General features: G+C 38.2%; 1 protein-coding gene across 1 annotated transcript in view; it reads right to left on the minus strand.

Moving 5' to 3' along the window:
• Positions 1-344: 344 nt before the first annotated feature.
• EDIL3 (EGF like repeats and discoidin domains 3) overlaps positions 345-20,902 on the minus strand; it is a 401,517-nt gene continuing 380,959 nt past the window's right edge. The window contains exon 11 of the mRNA XM_075542664.1: positions 345-3,238. Coding sequence (XP_075398779.1) covers positions 3,089-3,238 — 150 coding nt within the window. The 3' untranslated portion in view covers positions 345-3,088. The remainder of the gene's footprint in view (positions 3,239-20,902) is intronic.

The following is a 20,902-nucleotide window of genomic DNA, read 5'->3' on the forward strand; positions in this document are numbered from 1 at the left end:
TGATACCAAGGGTTCAGGTAGAAGGCAAATGCTTTGAGAATGATGATTGCAACATATATATAAATGTGCTTGACACAATGCATGGATGGATGGATTGTGATGAGTTGTACAAGCCCCCAATAAAATGAGTTTAAAAAAAGAGAAAGAAATTGGAGGCAGGCATACATTATAATAACTTGGGGAAGTAGTTATTGCATATTATAATGTCTTTTTTTTTCTGCTTGCGTGTAGTTGCCTTTTAAAAGGAAACAATACAAGATGTCATCAAGAGCAGTGGGCATTCTCGTTCAGACAATTTGTGTATTGTTACAAATGTGTTTAATTACAACTGCTTCGAAAGGATCCCAGATTTTCAAAATTTTTATTTTAAGTTCAAAGACTAGACAAGGTCATACTGATTTTACAACATCCTACATGATTTAAGTGTATATATAGATACAAAGAAAAAAAACCCCACATTGGAATATTACACAGCATGAAAGGTTGCAAAGGTTATTGGAGTCTTAGTTTTGTCCTTACTGACACATCAGACACCAGCTTTGGGTGTTATACTTCATACTTTGTTGACCATCACAGAGACAATCATTAGTCCTTATTTCTTCAAAATTCACACTCCCCATTTTGAAGCCGTTCTGAATGAGAAAGCCAATCCTAAAATAAGAATCTCTAACTCTGATAAGCAATTTTATTGGACCATAAATAAAACTAGATGTTTGAATTGAATTTCTTAGGTGATCAGATGAGCCCATGATAGTGATTCAGCATGGCGACACGTAGGTCTTTCTTCTCTGTGTTCTGCTCATTAGGTTGCACTTGGTTCCATGTGAATTTAAATAGAATCCATTTGCAAAGCTTGGTGTAACTGATGACACAAATGACACAAAAGCTACCAAGTACTTGACATTTTCCATTTTCCTGCATGTGGGAGTCCCTTTGTTGTCAGCAGTTTTGGAATGTCTTAGGACAAAATCAATGCTCCATGGGACCTGCCATACTGGTGAATCGTATATAGAGCAGAAAAAGTACACAAGCAAGAGAAAGTAGTTTAAACTTATTTCTAAAAGGTAAGTACTAGGATCTTAAGCAACTTCCTTGGATAATAATCTCTTTTCCAAAAGCGGTCAGTAAACATATTCAAAATAGGTGATGAAGACATGAGCAATTTTGAAAAAGTCATCACAAAGCATTACTCGTAATTTTTAAAGAGGTAAGACCTTTGATGGGACAGTAATGTGATTTTAAGCTTGGAAAAAATTAGGACTAGTGGCTAAACTTTGAATGTTTGTACATTTTGGGACCTAAGTAATTATGTGTGGCATGAATCTAAAAATAGTCTATTAAAAACATTCTAAATTCCTAATTTTAGTTTTCCAAAATAGACAACATCGAAGACACAGCAGTTCTATTTTTGAGAGGTGATGAAAATGATTAGCATTTTTGATGCTTCAAACCAATCATCAAGGGTATGGGACTAGGCCAAACTAGTAACCCTAAAACTAGCCAATTTTTCCCTTATTTAAAAAATGTCATTATGATTGACTTTCTCTTCAAATCCTTCCCTCTGACTGAAGACCACTCCATATATACATCATTAAGAAATGCCTTCAACACAGGGCAGACAACACAGTAACAGTCTAGAGGCTTTTGTGATGCGGCACAAAAAACCAAACCAAACAAACCAAAGGGATGTAGCAATGTTGCACATGACCTCAACATTTCGTGCATAAACTACACTTTCTTTCCCAGTACCCGTTCTTTAAAATTCTGATAATTCTGTGTCTAAGCCTTTTAAATAAATACTTGTAAAATGTATAAATTAGATGTTGAGGACTTCTGTGGAGGCAGTGTGAGCTTGCAGCTGAGTGACATGTCGATGAAATTTCCATTATCAATAACAAATGGTTATGACAATTGCTTGTTTTCTCAGGACCTTTGAAGCCAAATACATAGACATCAATTATCAACGTGAAAATGGTATACTACTTGGTCATTACTACATACTGTTCTGTTCACAGATAACTACACAATGTGCCTTCCTGGGAAACCGGTTTCAAATCTCCATAAATTTTCAGTTTCACAGGAAATTCAAAGATGAACAAAGTAACTATGAGTATGTTTGGCCAAGTTATGCAGTACTCTGTTAATATTTGCTGTCTAAAAAATTACAAAGAATAAATGGTTCTACTATTTTAAAGTAAAGGCCATGTAAAGACCATTAAACAAAGGCCTGGATTTAGTTTCAAAGGGACAAAATGCATATTTCGGGTTGTTTTTAATTTTGCCCAAAGGTAGTATGTGATTCTCCATAAAGGAAGTATTTAGAAGTTACACAGGTATATCCCTTCCTTCAAATATAAAATTGCCAATTCAATCTACAGATCAATAAATACAGATCAATCTACAAAGTTTCAATTATGCTCCACATATACAAATGATCACAGCCCCCTTTTTAGGCAAATAACTGAGTACATTCAGTTGAAAAGTAAATAGCCTTATTCAAGCAATATAGAATACAAAGAATGTGGAGGGGAACCAAAATAAAAATAAGTCAATAATCGTTGATTAGAAAAATGAAAGTAAAAGGAAGGTAATTATATAAGTACTGCATATTAGAGATTCTTTTTCAAAATCTTGTGACAAATATGATTTGTTTGGTAGGCACAAGGAAACAATTAGGGTAATGCAGAGTCATTACAGAGGGAAAAATAAAAGAAAAATGATTGCTAACATGTATTCCTTTTGTAAGAACTGATTGAATATTGGTTGCAAAAGCTCTATCAACTCTAGTGGCTATTTAATCAAGATGAGCTTTCTCTTCACTCTTGTCCTAAATAGAGCGGCACTTTCTTCCCCCAGCGTATTTCAGCCAGTATGACTCCCTCAGAAAGTGGTAAGAAAAGTAATACAATGCAAGCAAAATGGACACGTTGACAGGGCAAGTTTAGACCTTCTTAAAGACAGTGGCCTACCATAAATGGATACTTTTACATGAAAAAAAAGGGGGGGGTACTCCATTTTTCTACAGAGTTTGCACGGTCCATTGCAGGAATACTTTGGGGGAGTCGAGGGTGTGGGATGCAGGGTCTCCTCACTCCTCCTCTGTGCATCCCAGCAGCTCTGACCGAAGCGTGATCCTCCCATACCAGGACCAAGGAAGGATTCTTAGGTGCCGGGCATAGATGGGAGGGTCAATAACATTTTTTCTGTGGGTGTCATTGTCAAAGTTTCCCTGGAAAACCTAAGAAAGAAAACAAAGAAGACCCATCAGATCACCTTTTGTTTTAAAAAAGAATGCTGTTTGCGATTTCTTTTTCGTTGTGGTGGGATTTAATACATATACCATATAATTCTATCATGCAATCACATCCAGTAGAATTATGCATTGGCTACCACAATCAATTTCCAAACATTCTTTTTCTGCATGGATCCCTTGATGTCGTCTCCCTTCCACCACCACTCCCACCACTGTACATCCCACGCACCCACTCTTCTCTGAAACCCCTTATTCTACTTGCTCTCCCTATCAGTTCGTCAATCCTGAGTTTCCTTTACTGAAAACCAGAAAAGCATGCAACACAGCTGCAAGAGGGTGGCCTCCATTGACATAGCCCCTCTGAGATACAGCCAAACCAAACAACACAATCCATCTGTTGGGAGCATTTTTCTCCAAACGACCCACTTTCATCTTCTTCAAATTATACTGTCACTTCTTTTTAACTATTACTTTAAAATAAGGCTGTGGATCCATATGTAAAGGGTTTAAGGTTGTGAACCCATATGTAAAGGGTGAGACAACAATCTTCTGGTGGCAGACAGGCAACAGTTTGGTAGTACAGCGGTTAAAGCGATCTGGTGCCAAACAAAAGGCTGGTAACCGACACCTCCCGGCGGCTCCGGGGGAGAATGACAGGCAGTCCGTCATCTTTGAAAACCCTGAGGACGCAGTTCTCCTCTGTCCCAGGGGGTTCCTGTGCGGTCCAATCAACGCGATGGCAGGGGCTTTGTTTTGGTTCTGGCAAAGATCCATGCTCTTCTCTCTTAATTTTGTTTAGTTTGCTTCTGCTGCAGCCTTGAACTTGACCAGGCAGCTTGTTGCATATGCTCCCTTCGGAGGAGTGGCTCAGAGTTTCAGGCTGTTGGCAAACCACAAGCCAGCATCTAGAACAGTGGCCTTTGTGGGCGCTGAGGCAAGAGGATAAAGGGTAGGTGGAGTGTGTCGTCTGCGTTATAGAATAGCAATAGCTGAACTCAATTCCGGTTACCCTAAGGCCATTCTGTGACTTTCACTCAGGTAGAAACTAACTCACTCATTGCTATGAATCGATTCCAACTCACTCATTGCTATGAATCGATTCCAACTCACAGCGACCCTGTCCCTGTCCGTTTGTGAGACCGCGCAGCCCTGCTCTCTCTTGCAGAGTAGCTGGTTTCCCACTACCGGCCTGCAGTAGCGGCCCAATGCTTAACCACAGCTCCTCCTAACCACGAAGCAGCTAGGAAATAGGGAAGGGTCCTTGGTCCTTGGTGGAGATTAACATATTCGATCACTATCCTTTGTTCACTTCTTTTCATATCGAGAACACAGTTTCCCCACTTCAAGAGTGACAGCCCAGTCAATTCTGCAAACTTAAAACATTTTTGTTTTCTGTTTGAAATCTGTGTAACACTGCTGCCATTGGGCCTAATAATCCTGTGTATGTATGCATGCATGCATGTGTGCATGTATGTATTGTGCATGCATGTATTGTATGTATACACGTGCGTATGTCTGTATGTCTGTATGTCTGTATGTATGCATGTATGTTTGTATGTATGTATGTATGCATGTATGCATGCATGTATGTATTGTACTACTTTTGTTGAAAAATGCTTGTTGTGGAAATTTTTATGCACATCACTCCCCAAAGGTCTTCAGAATAAGTCTGACAAGTGCCTGCATCAGAAAAACCAGCAAAATTAAGCATTGAGCTCCTGTTTAGGAATTACATTATATCACATTAAATTAAATTATAAGTTACTGTGTGAGGAATTGGTGCATTTATAATATTTAGTCTTTACCTCCACATCATTTTCTTTCTATGAATTCTTTATTTTTCATTCTGGACATTTCCAGCTGTTTCACATTTACATTTATGTGTTACTGCAGCTAAAATAATGAAGATATCTTTAAGGTTTTCCTTTTCTAGTACAAGGCATAATTGTGTTGTTTGATATCAGAACCTGACTATCTGGTTAGAGGGAGACCCCAAAATAAATACCCTACCGCCACCCAAAACAAAAAGAAAACTTCACTATTAGAGTAACTGACTCAGGATCTTCAGACTTCTGTAATTAAAGGTAATGTACAGAAAAATTCAATTTGATTTCACATGATCACAGAGGTTTCCTGAAAATAGCAAAATGAAGACATTCTGCTCCGAAGTATCAGGCACTGTGGCACTGATAAATAGAACCCAGGAGTGAGGTAGAGCCATTTTCCTGCTGGTTCCACAGAAAGATTATTTTCAATTGAGGGCAAATGCAAAGTACCATCCCCATCTGGTGGGGAATCATTTCTCAACTTGACATAAAACATATCTCAAAGCTAGAGCTGAAAAAATATTTCACATAGAAGAGAAGACCGAGCGGTGCTAAGTCCAGAACTCATCCTGGCATACCCGAATCATTCCATGTTCATTTAATAAGAATTCAATCCTTTGTGGTGCTGGGGCCTGTCCTTACGGAGGAGGAACTGATGCTAGCCCAAAACGTTACTGAGCAGCGATGTCTCTGGGGCAAAAGCACCTTTATATGAGATAACCATAACTGCGTGAACACTCACGGAAATTGTTGAGAGTTCAAGTATGGCCACCGCAGGAGGGGAAATAGAGAGTAAATGTGATGGCTTCCTGACGTTCTCTCTGGCATACGATGCTGAATTCAAACGCCTCACTGAGCTTGTGGTGTTACAATTTAGCATAGAATCTAAAATCTAATTTTGTAGCCCTGCTATAGAATTTCATGTATGTCTTAGAGATAATCTGGTTTAAAGTCACTGCCTTTTCCACCAGAGCTACAACAGCCCAGAGACACAGTTTCATACCTCCCATCTCATATTGGGCAGGAGCTACAGGGAGAAACAGGTTTCTGCCTCCGTCTCAATAATGAATTATCAACCCACAAATCATTAGTTGGATTATTAGTTATGGGTATAATGGAGAACACACATCAAGAAGCTCCATCAGGTTTGAAATTGCACACATCTATGAAATTTCTGGCTGAATGTCTGAACTCCATCTATATTTGGATGCTGTTCTTTCAACGTAATGAAGTTTCTCAAGGTAAGATGATTTAAAAATAAAAACCTCACAAAGAAACAGCTCAACTCTACACAGGAGTCAACCAACTCATTATCTGAGAGCACTGAGAATATATTTTTATTTTCAAAGTCTCTCAGTAATGACAGCACAGAACAAATATCACATAATTGCTAATCCAGCATGGCATCTTGTACCTGCTGTGCAAACATGCGGTCCATGTGCTATTTTCTCATCCCTAGCACTAGGAAGACCCAGGCTCAGAATGTCACTTCTATGTTTAACCTGGTCTTACACTGCAAAGTGAGTATTTTAGGACATTATAAAATAGGTAAGATTTTTGAAAAAAGTGCTTTCCCATGTTCACGTTAGAATAATATGTACCTTATTTACTATCAAAATGTAAAAAGACTGAAGTTGTTAGGTTACTTATTGACTGTCCCAGCATATGCTGATCTGACAGCCTTGAGGGAAAATAGCCGAAGATAAAACTCTACTTTCTGAGCAGTGTGTGTAGCGGAGGGTGGGTGTGCACATGCATGCGTACATCTGTGTGCCTTGGTTGAAAGTTTAGAGCCTTTTGTTTACATATAAGTCACAATTATGTATCTTTTAGCCAGTATTAATAAAGATGCTCATAAGAACAGTGTCTGCAATCACTGCTGTGTGTGTTTAACCCTGTTTTTATCTCAATCAACACATTCAATGAAATGCAACTTCCCTTTTGAACATTACCAATGAGGAACTTTAAACCTAATTGTGGAAATCCTTGATAAAAATGAGTAGCTATGTATTTACATAGTTTGAAATTCTACTGATCCTACTGCTTTCTTCCAAAAAATCCTACAGCAAGAGTACTTCTTTAAAATAAAACAAACAAAACACTCTTTACCATATTTAACAATAGCTAAGACTATCCTCTCAAATAGTCTCCAGGTTCAGTCTAAATATTCCCTTTCCCCCTACAATCTTTTTGTTTCTTATGTGAAGGTTTTGAAGTGTGGTGCTGGCAAAGAATATTGAAAGTACCATGGACTTCCAAAAGGACAATCGAATCTCTCTTGAAAGAAGTAAGGCCAGAGAGCTCCTTAGAGGCAAGGATGACAGGACATTGTCTTAGATTCTTTGGCCAAGTTGTCAGGAGAGTCAAGTCCCTGGAGACCATCCTGCTTGGTAGAGAGGCAGCAGAACAAAAGAAGGCCTAAAGGAGATAGATGGACACTGTGTCCCTAACAATGATGGGCCAAGCACGGGGACCATGTGGAAGACGGCACAGGGCCACGCCATGATTTATTATGTCGTGACAGGGTCTGGTGGTTCAGGGGTGCCTTGAGGGCACCTAACAATAACAGGTGAAAGCCCACACAATGGATTAGGTTTTTACTTAACAAAGTGTATACCAATTGTTTTATGACATTAGTTACATTTCCAGAATTGTTTGTTTTACACTGATCTTGCATCCCTTCCCCTCTGTCTTCTCATCTGTAATTTTGCATAAACGTTGACTGTTTAGTCTGACACAGTGAATAATTTAAGGGCATGTATATTGTTTGGCTGACAGGTGACTTATTTAAGTGGTTTAAAGTCTACCGTATATACTCGTGTATAAGCCGAGTTTTTCAGCACATTTTTATACAGGTGCCTCAGCTGTTATTCAGGTTGGCTTATACTCGAGTATATATGGTAAGTTAAAAGAGTATTTTAGGAACTTTGTCTCTGAGGTTTCTCCCAGTCCCTATCAATTAAACAAAACCTGGCCATTTTATGAACTTGAGTTGTGTTCTATGATTTTTCTCCCATCCTAATCGGGATGCGCTATTGTATCCTTAACAATCCTTGGCGGCATAGTGGTCAGACGTCGGACTGCTAACTACAAGGTCAGCATTCAGAACCACCGGCGGCTCCTTGGGAGAAAGACAAGGCTTTCTACCTCTGTACAGGGTTACAGTCTCAGAAACTCTCAGGAGCAGTCAGACCCGGTCCTACAGGGTCGCCAGGAGTCAGAATCTGCTCCATGGCCGAAAGAGAGAGAGAGAGAGAGAGAGAGAGAGAGAGAGAGAGAGAGAGAGAGAGAATGAATTCTCCTTGGTCAGCATGGTCAGTAGTGGCCACCAAGCTGCACACAGTTCTTCTGAGCCCAGATTAGAAGAGGTGGAGGTTCCTATGGGCTCCCACACTAGTGGACTCGTTTTTTCCTCAAATTTTGTGTTCTTCACGCATTTATACTCCAAGTGCCAAGTAGAGACTAATAGTTGTAACTTCCATGGCTACTCTCATGATTTTATTTCCCATGTGCTAGTCACCTAATTGGGGAGCACAATATTACCTTGGTGGATTATGTTATGCCAATTGACGAAATTATTCCTTGAGATGATGGTTATAAACTCTTCAATCTGGTAAACCAATTTCATGAATTGCTTGTATAAGTCTAGGATGTCTCTGTAAGTTATGCATTTGGTGCTTTATTATAACTATGAATATTATGCACCACACACAAGCATGTATTTGAATATGCCTATGCACACATATCTACCTATCCATCATGTGCTCGCATAGAAATGGGCTTTTTCAAGTTCCAAAAATTATGGAATTAAAAAAAAATGCATTTTTTCCAAGAGACTTAAGCTTTCTTGTATATATATATGTATACATATATATATATATATGTAAACTCTTCTAACTATGTAGCCACATTCATTTATTTTGGCTGATTTTATTGTTGTAAAATTGTATTTTTAACAGCACTTACTGAATTTGTCACTTCTTATTATGTACTTTGTAGAGACTTTATTTGCCTTGGTCAAGTTGTACTGACTTGACTCATATTTGAGATAGTCTTTCCCATCACCAAACACATGTGTCTACCATCTACCAAGTGATTCTCTCTTGCTGTCTCTCCTATTCCCAGTAAACTTCAAAGAAGGGTTTGTTTTATTTTGATATATATCAATTTTTAACTTTTTATAACATTGGGACCAAGATAAACAAAACAAATTCATGGCCATCAAGAGAGTTCCAACTCCTCTCAATCCTGTAAGACTTGGTGGTACTGCCCTGTGGGTTTCCAAGACTGAATCTGTACAGGATTAGAAAACCTCATTCTTCCCCCCAGGAGCAGCTGATGGTTTTAAACTGCTGACCTCACATCTGGCTAGACCAGAGCATGGACACCGCTACAGATAAGAGCTCTAGACACTCGGAATCCAGGTCAGATAAAACCCTCCGGAACAGAGATGGGAGTGGTGATACCAGGAGCACAGGTGAAAAGTGGGGGGGGGGTGCAGCGAGGTAATGATCCACGCGTAACCACCCCCTGGCAGAGGAACAACAGAAGCCATGGGGGAAGGGAAATAGCAGTCAGTGTAAGTTAGGAAAATAATGATGACTTATCATTTATCCAGCGGTCACGAGGATGGGGTTCAGGGGGAGGGAAAAAGAAGAGCTGATACCAAGAGCTCAAATAGAAATTAATTGTTTAGAAAATAATGATGGCAACATATGTACAAATATGCTTGATATAATTGGTGTATGGGTTGTTATTAGAGCCCCCAATAAAATGATCTTTAAAAAACAAATAACAATGACTGATGATAGAGAGAATCATTTAGTGTATATTTTGAATCTGACAATGTCATTTTTGGTAGCTGTGTCTATTCACAGACTTTGCTGCCCATTGCTGATGAATCATTGAAATTTTCTATATACTTTAGAATTTATATCAAATCACATAGGTTGGTGCTCAAGAATTTCCCATCTGTTGTCTCTCTTTTGGTAAAGTCTATTAATGGTCACAAGCAATTAACTTTTAGGAGGTCCCGGTTATCTAAAATATCTTGTGTTGTTCATGCTTTAAACAGTCACCAGGCTAACATTCCTGCTTTCTTCAGACATTCCTCATGTGCAATGATGTCCTAGTTGGTCGTTATCTTGATTCCATGCATTGAATGATGTCTGGTTCATGACTGGATTGCAGTGTGGTATTTATTGGACAGAGAGTACAGCTATGACTGGACAGCTCAAGATGTAGAAGGGATCCTTGTTGTGGACATAATGATTCTATCGATGCAGTGTAAGGTTAAGATTTAAAAAATGTATACTATGCGTTCTTTCATAAATGGTTTTATAGTTAAGTAGACTACTTTCACAAACTTTATTTTAAACTAGGGTTTTATCCATTTTAATATGTATAACAGGTAAATAATGGGTAAAGAAGTTTAGGTGTATCCTAATGTCATTGAATTTCATAGAATTTTATTCATGATATTTTCTAACTCATGATATTTTCACTATTCTATAACTCCCCAGTAATTATAATTAGAAGCAGTAATTTCTGGCATCTATTGTTTGTTAACATTACAAGCTCTTTATAAAATAGTGAAAATTTTGTGTAAAATAGAATTTATCTAGTTCATAAGTTAACAATTTATAGGTTGTGTTAACACAAAATTTGACATTTTTAGTAACTAATATGACTTTAATTAGTCTCTGGTTAAATATTGTGACACACATTTTTATATACCCAGTTTCAACATTGTTTGCACTTGAAGGACTGCCACAATTTCAGCTTTGCAACATGAACTAATGTTTCGAAGTGAATTAAAGTTTGATGTAAAGTTTTCACAGAAAAGTTAGTTAATTGTACAAATTTTCCTTTTGAATACAATTTTATAATGGAAACATTCTAATTCTATGAGTAATTTCCCAATAATTTAAAAGGCTAATTTGTAATTTGAGCTTTTTCCCTGTATTGAAGCATTTCAAATCGATTTTATTAAAAATGAAAACAAATTTTGTGTTGAAACATATGGAAACCTTTTTTTGAAGTTTAAGTTGATGACATAAACCAAAATTAAATTTTAAACGTTTGCCTGACTAAAATTTCCGACAGTAATTGAATTAAAAAAAAAGATGGAGAGAGAAACCAAAAGGTTTGTTTTTTGTTTTGTTTTTTAAGCAGACCTAGGCTCTAGCTATTACTCAGTGAACTCAATTTTCTAGGGAAATTTCCCAGCATCCTTAAACCATTTCATGAATGAATGTCTGATGTATCATTCCTAATCGTTTCTCTAAAGTGTTTCAGTAAGCCAATGAAACAGGGCAATGAACTTAGTTTATATATAAATACATCTTTTAAGTTGTAATAATATGAAAACAAGAAACTAGTAGAAGCCAGATAAATTCCAGTATTCTAGAGTGTTTCTTTGAAAATAGTATATATTGAGAGTCACATCCTGAAAGGTGTGTGTACGTGTGTTTCACAGCAGATTGTAAGACTGTGATGACAATGTCTATGCTGATCGTGAGTCCACAGAAAACATGAATGGACGGAGCATTTTTCATTATAGGAATCTCAGCATTATTGAAACAAAAATACTCATTAACACGAAGCTATCTCTGTGTTTTCTAGATGGATGTTTCTTGAATAGAATTATTACTTTCCAAACCTGCATGTGAAGAAGCCCCAACCAACCTTGTCAGGAGTTGAACATTTCCCTGTCTAAGTCAAAGTGCCTCAGACAAAATGCCTCTCGATCCATGAGCACAAGTAAGTGTTCTGGAATGCCCGTTCTTCCCAAAATTGTCCATATTGTTTAGGGTCCACACAGTCAGATACTTTTGCACAGTCAACAAAACACAAGAAAACAACTTTCTGGTATTCTGATATTTCAGTCAAGATCCACTTGACACCAGCAAGGATACAGCTCCTTCTGAATCCTTATGTAAATCCAGCCTGAATTCGGACTGCTCCCTGTTAGTGTACTGCTGCAACCATTACTGAGTGATCGTCAGCAAACCTTAACTTGCATGTGATATTAATGCTATTGTTAGATAATTTCTGGATTCTGTTGGGCCAACATTCTTTGGAAAGAGTAAAAATCTCAATTTCTTCCAGTCAGCTGACCTAGTGGTTATTTTCCAGATTTCTTGGTATAAGTAAGAGAGTATTCCCAGTGCTTGATCAGCTTGTTGAAACATTCCCATTGCTTTGCCATTCACTCCTGGAGCCTTGTTTTTGGCCACTTCTTTCCATGCAGCTTTGATGTCTTCCTTCAGTATCACTGGTTCTTGATCATAAGCTAGCTTTTGAAATGATGGAGGTCAATAGATCTTTTTGATACAATATTCTACATGTTCAGTCCATCTTTGATACTTCCTGTATCATTCAATATTTCCCCCCATAGAATCTTTCAAATATTGTAACTTTGAGGTGTGTATTTTTTTTCCTTCCATTCTTTTAGCTTGAGATATGCTGAGCTTGTTTTCAAATTTTAGGTCTTTACACATTTCGTCTACTAGTTGGTCTTCTTGGGATCGCCTGCTCTTTTACTTTATCATTTCTTCCATTTGCTTCAGCTACACTATGGGAAAAAGCAAGTTTCAGAGTCTCTTCTGATATCCACTTTGATCTTTTCTTTCTTGCCTGTCTTTTTTTCTTTCTTTTTAAAATAATAGATCATTTTACTGGGGGCTCTTACAACTCTTATAACAATCCATACATCATTTGTATGAAGCACATGTGTGCATATGTTGCCATCATCATTCTCAAAACATTTTCTTTCTGCTTGAGCCCTTGGTATCAGCTCCTCATTGTTCCCTTACTTCCCCCACCCTCCTTGAACCCTGATAAATTATAAATTACTATTATTTTCATATCTTACACCATTTGTAGTCTCCCTTTGACCATGTTTCTGTTCTTCATCCCTGTGGATGACAAACCTTGTTCTGGATGTGCAATCGAGCAGACAAAAATGTCAACTTGTAGTGCATTTGGAGTTCATTCCACCAGGTCAGACTGTTAATCAAGCTTTCCATGTAAAGGCTCCACAAAGATTGCATAACAGTGTGTTACAAAAAAAGGCCTGATTTGTGGCAGACGGGGAACTGGTTTTGCCACCAGGACAATGCACCTGCTCACGCAGCTATCTCAGTGTGCCAGTTTTTGACAAAAAACAATATGCCTCTCTTGCCACATGCACCTGACTCACCTGACCTCACTCTCAACTCCCTTTTATTTCTACAAATGAAGAGGGACATTAAGGGGCAGAAATTTGACAATGTTGAAGAGGTGAAGAAAAAAAATGTGGGAAGCACTGTCAGCCATCCAAACGGATGTGTTTGAAAAATGTTTCCAAGAATGGAATTGCAGTTTGGACAAATGTATTAAGTGTAATTGAGAATACTTTGAAGGTGATAAAGTTGTTTTATAAAAAAATTAAACAGTTTTGAAAAAACATCATGTTTTTTGGGGGTACCCCCTCATCTTCTTGCTGTATTCTTGAAATTCAAGATTATATTTTGGCTTTTATAATCTTTAAAAAATTTTCTTCAGCTTCAACCTGAAGTTACATAAGAACAATTATGGTCTCTCCCACAGTCAGGCCTTAGCCTCATTTTGATTCCTGATATTGAGCTTCTTCATAGTCTCTTCAACAGATGCTGTCAATTTGATTCCCTTGTATAGTTGCTGTTTACATGGTTGAAACAATGTGTTTGCAATGAAGTCATTTGGTAATTCAACATTCTGCCATTTTATTACCAGTTTTGTTTTTATTCTTGGGCTGTATTTTCCAATTATTGATCTTTCTTCTTCATTTCCAACTTTTGAATTCCAATTGCTAAGAATTATTAATGCAGCTTGATTGAAGATTTGACCAATTTCAGACTGACGAAGTTGGCACAATCCAAATTTCCTTACCAGCTTCAATGGTTGGTGTATAGATTTAAACAATAGGTATATTAACTGGAATTCCTTATATGAATATGGATATTATCCTACCATACAGAGGGATCTTAAAATGTTCATTTTAATGATGACTTTGACATCATTCCTTTTGAATTTATCCCTTCCGATATAGCAGATTGTCGATTTTAAATGGCCAATACTAGTCTATTTCAGCTCAGTAATCCCTGAAACACTGACATTTATGTTTTGCATTTAATTTTTGAGGACTTCTAATTTCCTTAGACTCAGACCTTGTTTAGTCCACGTTATGATTACTAATAGATTTTGCTCTCAGCTTACGTTATGCCCATCAGGTGGCACTCATTATCAAACGATCTCCAAGACTGAGGTCTTCCTTTGAGAAATTAGCTGCCCCTCAGTCTTAGTTGAGTGCCTTCTGACCAGAGGGGGTCATTGTGGCTCTGTATCTGAAAATGCTGTGCTGCTGTTTCCAAGATTTTCAGGGCATTTGACCATGTTCTGTAACAATTCAGACCGATTTTCACGGACTCTTGTTCTATCCTATTTTACTTCCACTTTCCATTTAATTTCTGGACGACAGTTATTGCCTTGGGCGTAGCCAAGTAAATATATCTAGTGGCTAGCATTATTTGTGTTGTTTCAAATATCAGTAGCAAAATATCTGTATTTTTCTGGATTTCTTTTAAGTCACCTTGGCAAAGATTTATAAATTCTTTGGGGAGAACTACTGTGGCTATCTATTTGGGATTAGTTTGAAATCCCCTGAGAAACGGCACTTAGGTTTTCTGACAGAGAGTATTGTGACATATAGAAATAATTCTGGGACCCTATTTCACACTTTATAGCAATTTTTATCTCTGTTTCTTTCAACATGTTGAAAAGAAAGCTGTTTAAAAATACGAATCTAGTTGCTTCCGAGATTTCTTTGCTTCCCAAGTTCCCTACCTGAAATTATATGAGGTTTTCAAACTACTTCCCCAAAGTTTTAACTTCAAAGGCTCAATTATAAAATCCTGTAGCTTCTTGGGGGAAGTTAAAAGAAAAACCATGGGACAAGTCCATAGGCTCGTCAATAGGGCATGGTTCTTTTTGCATCATTCAAAGAAATACATGCTTTCTCCATGAAAAGTATTTCTTCCCATTGTTGCTCTCAGATTTCTAGGGGGTCTAACTTTCTCTTCTTCTGGTAACTATGTAAAACAGAAGACCTTTGACTTTGGGGAATTCTGCATTGCAGTGATTTGCTTTGACTTTATGTTATGCTCCTGTTTGTGGATCTCTGATTAAATCCTGATTGAGAACAATTAAATCTCCAATTTGATTTTTACCTAGAATTCTTAAAGCATGACTTAACCTGTGTTGCTCTGTTAGCCAGTTCCCCCCCCCCCCCCGAACACAACTATGACAATTTCTATAATACACACACACACACACACACACACACACACACACTTGTGTATTTGATTTCTACTTTGGCAATGGAAGAGTCACATTAGCTCTGTCCATTTCCAGTGGTCAAATATTCTTTTAGGTTTTCTAGGAGAATAAATGTCTTGAAATGCAATTGGCTAAAGTTTATATACTGATTTGGGGCCGGGGAAGGGAGTGGGGTAGCTGTGCTTGTTTTTAAAGCCCATTTGTTCTTGGGTCTGTTGGAGTTTGCAATCTTGACCCAGACAAGGGCATCACGCCACCTGGAGTGCATTTTTAGGACCTGGACATCTGAGAAGAGAAGAGAAAAGCGAACTCGTCCCTCCATATCAACTCCTCCATCTTGGAAAGCAGGCATATGTCATCTTGGTGATCCCAGTTCAGTGGGAGAGTTCCATGCTGATATAAGGATGGGATGAGATCCAGTGTTGCCTGCTCAGGAAGGAAGTGTCTGGGGACAGATAACCCCCATTTGTTCTGAGGATGACTGGCTTGCTCTTGCTCTCTCCAAGCAGCTAAGCCTGGGCACCTTCTTACGAAGAGGAAGACTTATCTCAGTAATTGCTCATATGTCCTCTGATTATTAAATGTGACCCAGGGAAAAAACCGTAAGTCAAAATCAATATTTCTTCCCTGTTGACTTATCCTCCTTTTCCTAAACCCACTGGCATTTAAAATGCTCAGTCTAAAAGTCAGTAGGTAGGACACACTACCATATTAAACTTCTTTTATGATAAAAGTCTCCCGAAGTAACAAGAATATCCTAGGAAATTTATCACATAGGATGATTGCCTATCAAGATTTATGAAACATAAAATATGCCATTCTAAACTGCAGCGATATATTTAAATGACCTGAGTCCTAGCACTCAGATTCTGACTGCCACAAGAAATATTCCTCCAGAAAAACAACAACAAAACAAAACTAAAAATGGAATTGGAAAATAATGCGTTGTTCAAGGAAATCTCCAGGAGACTTTTCTCAGGGTAAACAGAAAGTAAGGTCTTCTAATTTTTTCATTTTACTCTAACATCAAACATGTAGCAATTTCTTTCCGTTTTTTGTTGTTGTTGTTTTTGTTTTTAATGAAAGTACAGAGGAACCTTTCAACTGAAACTCAATTCTCATCTCTCAGAATCTACTAAATCACACTAGGCATTTTCTATTTCATCAGAACAATTTGTAGCCTGGATCTACCCCTTTATGGTGGCTATCTAAATGATGCGGCAGTAGAAAAATTGATGTCTTTGGTAGTTTCCACCCCACATTAGAATCTTTCCTGACCCCGTGTCTCTTTGCAGATTCACTCTATCCATCAGCAATTACTTGGTATGGAGCTGTATTTAAGAACTAGATTGGTTTCAGCATTCGCATGTGTGTCTTCTAAGCCAGACCGGCATTTAGGAGAAAAGGGAGGTAGGCGGTGGGGAAGATAACCTTAAAAATGGATAACGAGTTGGTAAAATGGAATCTCAGATACAAAGGAGCTGATTTCCTTTCTTCTGAGCGCTCTCCATAGACTAGTTCAACTGGAAGCTCTGTGAGATCTATAATGCAGATAAACTGCTGGATGAAATATCTGGGAGAGATTTATATAAAAATTCACTGTGCATCTGAAATTCAAATTTAGTTGGCTTTCTCATAGTTTTATTTGTGCAATTTGGCCAGCCTAGAGGAATAAAATAAGGAATTCTGGCCCTAAACTGACCAGGAGCCCCGGCAGTGCTGTTGCTTAAAAGTTGGACTGCTCGCCAGGAGGTCAGCAGTTCAATTCCACTTCTCCGTGGGAGCAAGATGAGACGAGCTTCACCGGAGATGACTGACAGCCTTGAAACTCTATGTAGTGTCACTGTGAATCAGAATCGACTTGATAGGAGTAGGTTTGTGGGGGATTTTTCTTTTTTTCTTTTTGGCTTTGGTACAGAATTGAGGTGTTCCAAACTGTATTATTCTCAGCTATCTCCTGGGTCTTTTTTTTTAAATGAGTTTGGGTGTATACTGAATATCAATATGTGTGATATCAGGTGGAAAGGATCGACTTTGGTCTTGCTTTTTAATTTGGTGTATTATCATAAAGCAAAAAAATATATAAGATTGCACTTTGTCTATAAAACAATAATATACATTCCACTAATTTATGTTGAATGCCTTCCACTAATTATTAAAATCTATTAAGTGCATTGTTAACATGTTCAAAATTAATTTTCCTAACAAATTAGTTCCTAGTATTCATTCTTTGGGGGGCTGGTCATTCTTCAGAACTGGGAAAATGTTGTTTCCTCTAGGTGTCTTCACCGAGTTCACATTTTTAAATAGGTTCCTTTAATCAGTTTGGGGTCTCAAATCACAGCAAAACTGTATCTCTCTGAGGCTCACTGACCCTGAAGAAGGGCTGAAAGGGTTTGCACAGATGTATATGTCTCACGAGTGTCCCATATGTATTAATCCATTTTCTCCTTAAAAATCTAACAGGAAGCAGCATGTGAACAGCATTGAAATTCACTGGAAAAACTGGCCGTTTTATGGAGAAGGAAGATTTAGAAATCCTTTCATAGTTTCCCATAAACACAGAACTCTAAAAGGTACCTTTTATTTCTTTTCAGATTTAAACTATGAAACAGTTCAAAACGATCGAAACATTAATTAAGGCATGATAAATGTGTTAAAAGCGAGAATTTTAATTGCTCAACATGTTGCAGCTAATGGTGGATAGTAAAAATGACATATGTACCATGTAAAACTCATATCCACGAGGATGGTTTTAATCCTGAAAATATACTATACTGAACAAGCAAACTGTTTGGCGGTGATTTAGAACTGTGTAAATTTCATCCCCTATCCGTTTCCCTGTGTTCTTCCCACAGAACTGCGCCGTGGGGTCTGGGGCCGTGATGCTTCCAGAGAAGCAGGCGTTTCACCGTGTGTCCTGTAGAGCAGTGGCGTGTTCAGACTTCCAGCCTTGCTGCTGGCAGCCGAATGCTCAGCTACTGTACCACCGGGGCTTGCCTTTGCAGAGCTGCGAGGGTAACCAGCAAATTCACATGAAATAAGAGCCTGGACGTTTTAAAAACAACAATGCTTTGTCTTAACTAAGAGTTTCTGTTTTCTTTAGGTTTCTATTTATTTTTAACAGTTGAGTTCAGATTTTCTAAAAAGGGGCTCTTCCTGCAGGAGCATCAGGCGATCTGCCAAAATGATTCGCTACTCCTTTAACGAAGAATCGTGCACATTAAGAACACTTGTGAAACATCACGGTTATCTCCATACCCATAAAGCCACCAAGGAGTCAAAAGGTATCACTTTGTAGAAACAGTGTGCGCCCTCCTGACATGGCAATGGTGGACTCTGTAGGTGCACCCAGGCCAAACAGTGGGGTGGGTCCCAGGGCCCGTGGCCCCCAAAGAGGGCTGAATATTTGCTGCACATGTTTATAAATGAGGATTTAGATCTGGATTCTCTTATCATTGGGTACTGCTATGTCACAAAGTCCCTAAGATGTACCCCTGGACTTATAAATCATGTGGCCTGATGAAACCATACGTGAGCTCCCTATGTCACAATCACACGATCCATACCAAAAGGGACCTCATTATTTCTAACCCAGAGGAAGAGAGTGTACAGAAGTAAAAGATATACCAGAAAAACACTGAAGCAAAATCTTAAATTAAGTTTAAAATAAAAGCCAATAAATGCTTAAAATTATCAAAATGAAATGCCCTTGACCATTCTATTAGAGATCTAAACCCAACCTATAATTTGCATATGTTAACACGTTCAATCCACCATTTGCTTGTCAACTTGTCATACTGTGGTACCTGTGTGTTGCAGTGATGCTGGAAGCTAGGTCCCTAGTATTTCAAACACCAGCAAGGCCTCTCAAAGTGAGCAAGTTCCAGCAAGTTTCCAGACTCAGATTAGCAAGAAGGAACAGCCTGTCAACGTCAGCAGAATGAGCCACTGTAAACCTTATTGAGAGCAGTGAAATATCATCAGAAACTAGAAATCTAATGAGTGGCAGCAAGATATTATCAGAATGAGTACCAGATGATGAGCCACACAGGTCAGAGGACACTCAAAATATTACTAAGGTAGAACTTCTGTCTCCAAGTAGAGTCGGCCATAATGATGTGGGTGGGGTAAACGTGTGAAACTTTGGGGACCTTCATTTGCTAATGAGGCACCACTCAAACGGGGAAGAAGCAGCTGCAAACATCAATTAATAATTGGACATTGAAATGCATGAAGTATGAATATATGTCATTTGGAAGCCATCAAAAATTAAATGATCAATATTCCAGGCATAAGTGAGCTGAAATTAACTACTATTATCCTTTTGAATCAGAAAAGAATATGCCAGGAATGAATAATTGAAGAAGACTAGAATTGCATTCATTGTCAAAAAGGAGATTTCAAGATCTATCTTGAAATAAAATGCTATCTATGGTAGGATACTATCTATCTGCACATGAGGAAATTCAGGGACTACAGCTATGACTCAAACCACTCAACAAAGGGATGAAGAAATGGAAGAATTTTATCAACCTCTTCAATCATAAATGAATGAAACATACAAGAAATATGCATTGATAATTATTGGCAGTTGGAATGCAAAAGTTGGAAACAAAGATGAAGGAAAAGGAGTTGAAAAATGTGGTCATGAAGATAGAAATGGAGTTGGAGATCATATAATAATATTTTTCAAGACCAACCACGTCTTTATTGCAATTATTTTTATCCAAAGGGGACTGACTATAAGGGGATTACCCCAGAACACGGAATTTTTTTCATAAGTAAGGTACATGGGACAAGAGAGGCATGTTGTTTTTTGCCCCAAACCGATGCATTGAGATGGCTGCATGAGCAGGTGCACTGTTATGGTGGCAAAGCCAGCTCCTCCCCCGTCTGTCACAAATCAGGCCTTTTTTGTGGCATACTGTTATGCAATCTTTTCAGAACCTCTAACTAGAAAGCTTGATTAACAGTCTGACCTGGTGGAATGAACTCCAAAAGCAATACAAGTTAGCATTTTCCGACATTCAGGAAGTTGATGGACGTCCAGAACTAGGTTTGTCATCAATCAACATTTCACCTTTTTTGAATGAGAAAACCACTTGTACACTTAGCTTTTCCCGTGGCACTGTCCTTTTAAGCTGTGTTCAACATCACAACCGTTTCTGCAGCACTTTTCCCGAGCAGGAAACAAAATTTCACAGCCTCATGCTGTTCTCTCAACTTGGCCATTACAAAAAAAAAAAAAAAAATGAGGTTTGAGTGAAACTGCTTTCATGAAAAAATTTATTGTGACTGGAGAAAAAGAACTTCCCAGGTGATGCCACTAGATGCACTGAGCAAATTGCTCGAAGCTCCCTTAGTGGAAAAATGCATATGATACAAGCTCCACCCAGTGGAGCTTTACTGTTTTTTGGAAGGTATCCTTTCATACATACATGAATTTCTCCAAATGGAATAC

Source organism: Tenrec ecaudatus, chromosome 2, assembly GCF_050624435.1.
Source record: "Tenrec ecaudatus isolate mTenEca1 chromosome 2, mTenEca1.hap1, whole genome shotgun sequence".
NCBI lineage: Eukaryota > Metazoa > Chordata > Mammalia > Afrosoricida > Tenrecidae > Tenrec > Tenrec ecaudatus.